The 10,408-nt window shown below is 45.5% G+C and overlaps 1 protein-coding gene across 11 annotated transcripts in view; it reads left to right on the top strand.

The window, feature by feature from the left end:
• Positions 1-10,408, top strand: part of SUN1 (Sad1 and UNC84 domain containing 1) — a 36,838-nt gene that overhangs the window by 12,212 nt on the left and 14,218 nt on the right. For 10 of the 11 annotated variants that reach the window (XM_069983832.1, XM_069983830.1, XM_069983835.1 and 7 more), the window contains 3 exons: positions 991-1,087; positions 8,087-8,284; positions 9,144-9,331. In XM_069983832.1, coding sequence (XP_069839933.1) covers positions 1,011-1,087; positions 8,087-8,284; positions 9,144-9,331 — 463 coding nt within the window. In that variant the 5' untranslated portion in view covers positions 991-1,010. The remainder of the gene's footprint in view (positions 1-990; positions 1,088-8,086; positions 8,285-9,143; positions 9,332-10,408) is intronic. The other variant, XM_069983837.1, reaches the window with a different exon arrangement.

The following is a 10,408-nucleotide window of genomic DNA, read 5'->3' as shown; positions in this document are numbered from 1 at the left end:
AGGCTTAAAGTGTGCCTGTTTCAGCAGGCTTCTGACACTTAAGCATAGTGACATGTCAGTGACATGTCAGAAGTTGTGATCTGTGGAGGTCTGGCTGCTGAGATCCCCCACAGTGCTACAATGAAGGGGCTAAAGCCCATCGGTACATGGATAGAGTGAAAGATTTTTATGCAGAAGTCACCCCACCTCCTCCGCCACTGATCACAGCTTCACACCATGTCACTATGACTTGTCAGAAGTCTGATGCGATGTTAGGTACTCTTAAGGATTGCCAATGTTAGATTAGTGGTGTTGTGTACTCTTGCCAGTCACCTATCTGAAAGCAATGTCGCCTGAAACAAGCCTTAAAGGAGAACTCCAGACAAATCTAGTCAGGGGCTAGTCAGGGGAATCTATACTTTCCTTTCCCTGTGCCCCCACAACACAGCTTCACCAGCTCTTAGACAGCAGCCGGTTTCCTGTTTCTCCTGGCTTGGCCTGGGGATATCCCCGCTGAGCCTTGGTGACTGCGGTGGTGTCCTGCCCCATTCACAGACTGGCTGAGCGGGCATTTCTGAGCCAGGACCTGATGCTGCAGCAAACTGATATGACACTGCTCTGCGGGGGCACAGGGACGGGTAAGTATACATTCTTATGTCTGTCTTTTAGACTTTAAAGTGATTGTTTGTTTGGAAAAATCTAACTCCCCTTTGCCTCCCTGTAACATAGTGAGCCATATTTGCAGCCTTCCGGTCCAGGCTGTGTTCTTGTTCTGCTGACATCCCTCTCAGCTCTGTGATTGGCTGAGCAGGATGGTCGGATCAGAGTATGGCTCTTGTCTGGAGTCCTAATTTAGCCTTCTATTACAGCAATTCCATCCCAGACCATAACCCTGATCATTCATCCATATCATCCTGACCGCTGTGCATGCCTGCCTGTGTCCTGAGATTGCATATATAATATAACACTGTAATATTGGCTTTTTTCTTTTGCACTTTTTACTTGCTACAGCATGATCTGACACCCTGAGAATGGATTATTCCCATCTTCACACGTATGCTCCTCCCCAGTGTCTTCCTGAAAACACTGGGTACACCTATGCTCTAAGGTGAGACTCTCCGGCACGTATCGCTCTATGATCCTAACCTCCGGGTGACATCTGCTGCTTACATAGAGGAGGCTTGGGATTAGACAGTCCAGACAATGTATAAGCTGTGCTATAATTGTTCATGCACAGAAAAGGTGAGGATCCTGGCAACAGCTGGTGCTGGGAAATGGTAAGGCCAGCATTGAAGGGATTGTCCAGACCTAGAAAAACATGGCCGCTTTCTTCCAGAAACAGCGCCTCTCCTCTCCTCAGTTTGGGTGTGTGTTTTGCAGCTTGGTTCCTTTGAAGTAAATGGAACGGAGTTGTAATACCGCACACAACCTGATGATAGGGGTGGCGCTGTTTTTACACAAAAGTAGCTTTGTTTCTTTTAATCTCGAATAACCACTGGCAGTGACTGTATGTCCTCACCAGAACCTGTAATACGCAATGTCTGCATGTGTTTACTGAGCGCAATGTAAAGCGGCAGGGTTGTCGCCTTGTGTTATCTTCTGTAAGATAACTAATATGGTGGCCGTCTACACTACAGGGGGACGTTCAAATGCTAAATATCCTTTGTCAGTGGATTTAACTCTGCATCACTGTTTTCCAGACTGTGGCTCTCCAGCGGTTGTAGAACTACCACTCCCAGCACGACAACCTGCGGCCGTGCAGACATGATGGGAGTTGTAGTTCTACAACAGGTTGGTGAACACTGGTGAATGGAGTACTGCGGTTACTTCCTTGCTGTAGGCTGTGTGCCGGGGATGTGACTCTTATCTGGGTGTAAAATATCTGAATAGAGAAGTGGCATGTGGTGTAACGTAGCGCGGTTGGCCTGTATGTTATATGTAGAGGAATGTTCACTCCTGAATGAAGAGAGAAGGTAACAAAGGCAGCGTGACAGGTGCCCATAGCAACCAGGTACAGTCATATGAGATAGAACTGCCCTGTAATTGGTTGCTATGGGTAACGCGCATTGTATGTGAATGAGTTGTATATATATCCCTGGTAGTGGCAGCAGGCAGTGCGGCCTCTCGGCAGCTGATGAGTCAGATGTTCAGTATTTTGGCCTTGGAAGCTCGGTATCACCCCGCCCGGGGATAGTATGTGGGCAGATCAGACATGTTTACTACTTAGTGATGCAGGCTGTCTAATGGGTTAGGGATGTTTCTCACTCCTGACAGGTTGTAAACCTTCTACTCCAGGGTTTTGTAAAGAGAGAATAGTCGGACGTGTTACTGCTGCGGGGTTATCACACATTAGAGAGGTGGTCGGGGGGTTCAGCAGGGCCGTGAAGTTCTCCAGCTCCTGTATAAATAATAATAATAATAAAAATACAATAATTAGTAATGTTACGTGTAGTAAGATGGTAACATCTGGACTTTTCCTCAGGTATGTGAGTAGACCATAAAGCATATATATTTGAATACAATTTCTGAGCAAAAAAGTAATGCAATATCTAGAAAACGTTAAGTTTTTCTTTTTTTTTTAATGTTACTCCACCCCAACAGTAATCTTATTTAGCGCCTTTGGCGAGGCCAGAAGTCACGGTGTTCTCTGCATATCTATGTGGAGCTCACCTCTGTGAATGTGTATAGGCGCCTTTACAGCTGGTGTTTTGTTACAGTTGTACCCTGTGTGACAATCCTCAGTGAGAGAAGTTCATGGATAGCACAAGTCATCTCTCTCCCGTCCCTAGTTTGCTGCAGTGTATTATAGAGGGGCCTATATCAGGAGTAATCCTCAATGGACAGAAGGCTCAAACACTGCAAACAAAGCCTGAAGACTGAGATCTCTCCTGGTTTGGCATTTCGGGGGGGGGGGGGGGGGGAGTAAATTGGCTGTGGCTTATCACCCAAAAACTAAAGCCCCCATTACATATTGAGGAGCATGGGGGGGGGGCACAGGGAGCTGTGGTGGAGCTGCCCGGACGATTTAGCTCCACCCCATGGAGCGACAACAGCAGTTCACTGCTATCCTGGTCATTTGTTTTTCTACATGTTAAAAGACAAACGAAAACGATCAGCCGACGTCGTTCGGCAGCTGATCGTTGTCTATTACACCAGGCGATTATCGTCCAAATACGGCCGATAATCGTTTAGTGTAATAGGGCTTTTACTCCTTCTCTCTGACATCAGCTCCGTAGGCCTCTCTGCGCATCAGATGGTGAGCCGTAAGATGTTGGCTTCACCAAATAAGAATTTCAAATGAAGAATCTGCCATATAGGACATAGCTCTTCCTTTTCTGCAGCTAGAAGTCTTGACGGCGGCTTAGATCTTACAGCAATTGGAGAACAAAGTCCTCGGCTATGACTCCAGATCTGCGATGTAGCAGTCAGGCTCTTGGAGCTTTGTGTATCAACCTTTTAGAAAGTTCAGGTTTTGATGTTTGAGGAGAATTAGAAGTTTCCTTTCCTGTTTAGTATATGGAGATTCCTGTCTTCTTGGTTTACAGTACACCCGGCTAAACAGCAGTCCTGTGGTCAGGTCTGATCCCATCCTGACCGCACATGAGAGCACAGAGCAGAGGCACAGCTGTATAACAGGTCTGTACTACCATGACTGTACCATTACTGTGTACTTACATGAATGCAAGGATAGGGACTAGTGCAATATTCACACTGTTACTGGCCATTAAAATCCACATAGTGGAGTCCACAGTTATGGTGATGCACAATGAACTGGTTGGACTATTTTATCAGGATTTTGAGTTTTTTTGTTTTTTTTCAAATCAACTGTTGTCAGATTTTACAAGAGATTTGTAATTTACTTCTATTCAAAAATCTCCAGTCATCCAGTACTTATCAGCTGCTGTGTATCCTGCAGGAAGTGGTGTTTTTCTGCTGGAGTACCCCTTTAATCATCCCTAAGGGTAGCTTCACACGTAACATATCCGCAGCAGACTTCTCGCTTCAAAATCCACTGCGGATACTTGCCTATTTACTTCTGTGGGCTGACATACTTGCAGCGGAATGACAATATGACAGATTGACAGTATGTCAAACTCAGCGGCATTAACCCCCGCGGCCTGGGAGCATATTGTACCGGGAGCCCCCAAAAAAAGCCGGAGCGGGGATCAGGTATGGTATGTTCCCAAGCCACTGGGGTTAATGCCGCTGAGTTTGACATACTCGCAGCAAAATGAAAATCCTGCTGCAAGTATGTCAGCCCATTAAAGTGAATGAGCAAGTTGTAGCGGATTTTGCTGTAAATTCGCAGTGAGAAATCCACGTTACGTTACGTATGAAGCTACCCTCAATGATGACCACAGCGAGGAGAATCCATGATCAGTATAGGTGACAGGAACAGTGGAACAAGGGGTTGGGAACTTGGCATGCTGCACTGATAACTGGCGATACCTTGGTGGTGTGCAAGTTTTGGCAGCCGCCTGTCATCAGGCCCGCGGGAGACACAACCTGAAGACTAGAACCGAGTGGTTGGGAGTGTTATAGGGTTCTTCTCCATTCACATGCTCTATAGAATGTATACAGTATAATGACTGCACCATGTATACTGCTACATCTGTATGTTAGATTTGCTTTTGCTGTACGAACGTAACCTATCAGTGTTCCTCAGCTGTTCTGTCATGTCCCATCAGCCCCTGAAAGCAGCTTCTCTCACTGCACACCATTTAGCAGCCATAGACATAGCCGGCTATTGATCAGTAATCCTTCAGACACGTGTGGAGGAGGCTGTGGTGCACGGCCATACTCTCCTCCGGTGCCGTGCGGCAGCTGACGGCCGCTGCTCGTTTGACACGTTACTAAAGACACATGCCTGTTGGCAAATGTGAGTGACCCTTGTTTAGTGAAGAGGCTCTGTATAATGGCTTCATTGATACAGACAGTGTTCTCTTCACCCCATCTCTTCATGGAGATGTCTGAGCCAGGCCTCAAGTGTGTCACAGGGAACTGCAGCTTGTACGTGGATTGTCCCGGCGGATCTGATTATTCTGGGGATGAAAACTCCAGGACTGTAGAAATGGAGATTGAGAGGCGTTATACTATTGGGAACCAGCTGCAAGAGCTGCCAGGGACTGTCTGTAGTGAGACACGTCATAGCAAAGGGCCTGGGCAGCACATTCTGCAAAGACTTCATAGAGGGCCTGTTCAATGATAGCGTCTGCAGGCTATGTCAATACAAAAAAAAAGCTTATATAGATTCTGTAGAGTGGATGGGAATAACTTTGATTCTTGGTCTGTCCAAGATTAGGAACATAGTTGCTTGTTTTCAAAGACAGCACCACTCTTGTCTTGTAGGTTATGTGTGGTATTACAGCTCTGCTCCATTCTCTTCATTGGAGCAGAACAGCAAAACCACATCCAAATGAGGACAAGTGGAGCTTTCTTTCCCCCCTTAGACACCCCTAGGTTGCTGGAGCTTTAAACTTGGATTGGAAACATGCAAGATTGTTGGCCAAGTATATATATTATATATAATGTGTATGCGTGTGTATCTGTTTCTGTATCTGCTCGGTTTAAAACAAAAAAAATATATACTTAAAGGGGTTATCCAGCAAAAATCTTTTTTTCAAATCCACTGGTGTTAGAAAGTTATACAGATTTGTAATTTACTTTTATTAAAAAAATCTCCAGTCTTTCCCATAGTTATCAGCTGCTGTATGTCCTGCAGGAAGCGGTGTATTCTTTCCAGTCTGATGCAATGTTCTCTCCTGCCACCTCTGTCCATGACAGAACTGTCCAGGGCAGGAAAGGTTTTCTATGGGGATTTTCTACTGCTCTAGTCCATTCTTGACAGACAGAGATGTCAGCAGAGGACTGTGTCAGACTGGAAAGAATACACCAATTCCTGCAGGACATACAGCAGCTGATAAGTATGAGAAGACTGAAGATTTTTAAATAGACGTAAATTCCAAATCTAGATGCCAGAGCACCCCTTTAACCTCTCCCCTCCAGTGTTTGTACCCTACAAGGCTGCATCTTGTCTGTCGCGTAAAGACCACCGTGCTCAGCTTTTCAGGACTGTGGCAGGGCACAGCTGTGGCCACTGACTAACTGAACAGGTAGGTGCTTGTGTGTCAGACACAGGGAAGTACTGTGCAATGGGGAACCCACAGTGATGGTGAGAAGGGTGGCAGAGGGGTAAGTACAGATTTATTATATATACAATGGTATCTCAGTTCTCGAACTTAATTGGTTCCGGAAGGCAGTTTGAGAACCAAGCAGTGTCTTCCCATAGGAAATAATGTAAATGGGATTAATTGGTTCCAACAGCCACCAATAATTACCTACAATACTCATTTATTACACTGATAAGTGCTCAGTATAATCACTACACTACAGTACAGAACAGCACTATATACTGTACAGGACAGTAAACATAACAAATGTTCATCAGAACCAGCAATTATATTACAGTAGTTACCAACTCCTCACCCATCCTTTACTGTATAGCGTCCCCCCCCCCCCCATCCAAGCACTGTAATGTATGGGAGATGGTGGTGCACTGCCTGTACTACTAATGCACTGTATATGCACTCCAGCAGTCTTATACAGCACTGTACTGTATGTGAAGCCTCACCACTGCTTAACTCGCCAGGTACAACCCACCATCCACGCTCGCAAAAACGTTCGAAAACGAGCAAAGTTCGAATTCCAAACACTACTTCTGGGTAAATTTTTGTTCGAATACCAAGCAGTTCGAGCTCCAAAGCGTTCGAAAACCGAGGTATTACTGTACATGTATGTTCACACAGGAGGATCAGTGGTAGGTTTTGTTTCTTTGTTTCCTTTCAAGTGATCGGGGTTCTCCTAATGCTAAGCAGTTCAATGATTACAGATCTGACTGTTTGCATTACTTTTTTTTTTTTTTTGTGTATTTTCTCGTGTCCCCTATTCTCTGCCCCATATTCCTTGTAGATAGTCTGGTGAAATAAAATGTACATGTGCAAATTGGGGTCATGACTTATTGCCCAGGTACCCAAAAGAATTACTGTATTCCTCTTGAATCATCTTTGTCTATTTCTTTTGTCCCACTTGTATATATGAAGCTAGTGATGGACTCTCAGAGGACTCTCTTGGCAGCTGATCAGACCCCAGCTGTGCTTCATTACCACCTGCTAACCAGCAGCAGTCTGTGCCGCAGGGTCTTAGAGGGGCTGTATGTTGGTACATAAGTGTAATTTCAGAAACCATGCCACATATGTTCATGGTCTCTCTGACTTTGCTGCAGTACCAAATTTGCCAGTGGGCAAGGGTGGCACTGTTTCTGTTTTCTAATACAGCCCTTATTACAGGTGGAATTCTCACGGACACTGCTGCATAGGTTATTACGTGTTAAAAGCTGCAGGGAATCTGGCTGAAGTCTGACCGCTTCCTGGAAACTCCACCCAACATTGTTTTCTTCCTTGATAGGTTTCTTTTATAAATCCCTAGCTGTCTATTGCAGATTGTTGATGCACAAATCTTATTTCATGGAGACATTTCTGTAATCTTTGTTTATTTTAAGTCCTGGTTATAGATCAGATTTCTTTTAAGAATAGTGACACCTTGGTCCTCTGGTTAAATGTGGTATTACAACTCTGCACCATTCACCATATATATAGATAAATAGCAATAGGAAGAGGCGGCACACTCTTTGATTTATTCACCCTTTAATGCACATTGATGGATGAATAAATCACTTATTCTTCACTGATATCAGAGTGCCGCTGCTTCCTATTGCCCTGTGGATCGTGAAGTCTGCTACCTGGGGATTGAGCGCCCCCCTTTGTGTAATAACAGAGGCCTAAGGGTACTATTACACCAACAGATCTGACGACAGATTATCTGCCAAAGATTTGAAGCCAAACCCAGGAGTGGATTTAAAAAGAGGAGAAATCCAGTCTTTCCTTTATGACCTGTTCTGTTTATAGTCTGTTCCTGGGTTTGGCTTCAAATCTTTGGCAGATAATCTGTCGTCAGATCTGTTGGTGTAATAGTACTGTTCACTGATATCTTGGGTCAGATGAGTATGTAAATACTTTCCTGAAGAGTAACACCCGCTTCACTCCTGTAGCTCCAGTTATTCCTCGGCTGCACTGGACTTTGAGACATTACATAAATTGGATCCGGTGTTCGATTCCCCAAGAATGTCGCGGCGTAGCCTCCGCTTGGCGAACACGACTGCCAACTTTTCTGACGATCTCCTCAACAGCAGCATCAGCTCCACAGTTTCCTATTCTGGAAGCGTTTCTAGTGACCGATCTGTTCACAGGTACGTCCTAATGGAAGAACCAAGTAGATCCAGTTCTTGCTGTGTGTTCTTTCCAGTGGTGTTAAACATATATACAATATATACTCAATAGAGTTTTTTTTTTAACCCAAAGCAAGCCAGAACGAGGAACCGCATACCCACCACTGTTGTTGGCCTTAGTTTCAATATATTGATTGAGATGAGATGTCCATCTTATATCGTTGGATCTTTGCCCTGTACAAGCAGGAGTTGTGCACGGTTTCGGTTTCCCCTTTCCCTCCCTCTGCTGCCAATATAATATTTGTGCCCTTCAGGCCTCATTCTTACGGTCCGCACTGCGGTGACCGGAGGAGGATAATGGCACGGATCCCCCACCCAGCAGCAGAGAGGACAGGAGTGCAGAAGACAACTCCTTGCCTACTCCGCCTGTGCCTGCTGGCTCACATTTTCACTGGCACAGGGGGAGCAGGCCTTCTGCACTCCTGTCATCTCGTGGCGGGGGGATCCGTGCCGCGATCCGCACTAGGACACGTGCTATTTTTATTTTTTTTTCACAGTGTGGGTTGCGGCACGGATCGTGTGAATGGCTGCATTCATTTGAATGATTCCTAAAACTGTCCGTGGTCATGGATTCGCAGCTACGGACAATTTTATGGGACGTGTGGATGCAGCCTAACTCTTCTATAGAGCATGGAGCTCATACTGTGACACACTCTGCATTCACTCCAGCTTGTGTTCTGTATGATGTGTAAAGAGGCCACAAACCACAACGTCACAATCGTAATCTGAGGTGCAGAATGTGAGTTTGGTCACTGACTGGGGTTATGTCATTCCGTTTACCATACAGATAGATGTGAAATCATGCTCTGTTTGTCTTCAGATCTGGTAGAGCGCGGCATAACACCAGCCTACAGTCTACATCCAGCGGCCGCCGTCTGTCGCTCAAAGGGGTCGGCAATGAATCCTTCCAGAGCAGCTTCAGCACACAGCTCGCGGATACCTCCACGTTGTCCACAGTGTTAGATGAGTCATCGATACGGGAACAGACTGAAGTGGACCACCTATGGGGTGAGTGGATACATTGTGCTGAAAGGATCTTTAATATGTCCGCCTGGGTGGTAGACACATGACATTTCTAGTAATGCCCTTCTCTAGCGCTTGCTGTAGGGGAATCTGAAGAATTACATGGAAGCTGTTCAGGCACCACCACTGTGATGTGTCAGAATGCTCTATTGGAGCATAGAGACAACACATTTAAAGGAGTAGTTCACCCCCCCAAAAAAAAATTCAAATCAACTGGTGCCAGAGATTTGTAATTTACTGCTATTAAAAAAAGAAGTGGTGTGTTCTTTCAGTCTGACTTAGTGCTCTCTGCTGCCACCTCTGTCCATGACAGCAGCAAATCCCTGTAGAAAAATCTCTCCTGCTTTCCAGACTAGAAAGAACACCACTTCCTGCAGGACATACAGCAGCTGATCAGTACTGGAAGGCTTGAGATTTTTTTAATAGAAGAAAATTACAAATCTTCGGCACTTTCTGGCACCAGTTGATTTAAAAGATGTTTTTTTTGTGTGTGTGTGAACTACGCCTTAGTAGGGGTCATTCCAAGATTTGCAGCAAAGGTTCGAAGTTCAACTCTCACCACTACTTCACATCCAGTGTCGAGAGACTGATTCCACATTGAAAAGTATGGTTGCTGAGACAACTGCAATGCCCAGTGGGTTCCATGCATGAGCCCTTTTTTTCTTTTAGCTGGAACTGCAACTAGACCTCCCAGTCTGGTCTCCCCACATGGGATCTGTGGATTGGGTGGCTGTTGAACTTGAGAGGTATGCTTAAACTTGGTGGTCTGACTTCTGGGACTGAGTGGGCAAGGAATTCCCATCCTCACTGTCGCAATTTTAAGAAACTTTGTAATTGGGTTTATTTGTAATTTTGAACCTGCATTCAAAAAGACTTTCCCCAGCCCCCCCCCCCCCTCTCATTCACTACTCATTCGGGAAGTCTCGACTTTTACATCAGTCAAGCCCTGTGTAACCTATGGAGAGGGGAGGGGGAGGAGGGAGATTAGTTGCCTGCAGAGAACAAAGGATTACACAGTGGGAGCTGTATGAAAGCCATATTCAGAGGTCAGTGCTGACTTCA

This window comes from Dendropsophus ebraccatus, chromosome 9 (assembly GCF_027789765.1).
Source record: "Dendropsophus ebraccatus isolate aDenEbr1 chromosome 9, aDenEbr1.pat, whole genome shotgun sequence".
Classification (NCBI taxonomy): domain Eukaryota; kingdom Metazoa; phylum Chordata; class Amphibia; order Anura; family Hylidae; genus Dendropsophus; species Dendropsophus ebraccatus.
The sequence above is the reverse complement of the archived record's forward strand: the minus strand, read 5'-3'. Positions and strand labels throughout refer to the sequence as shown.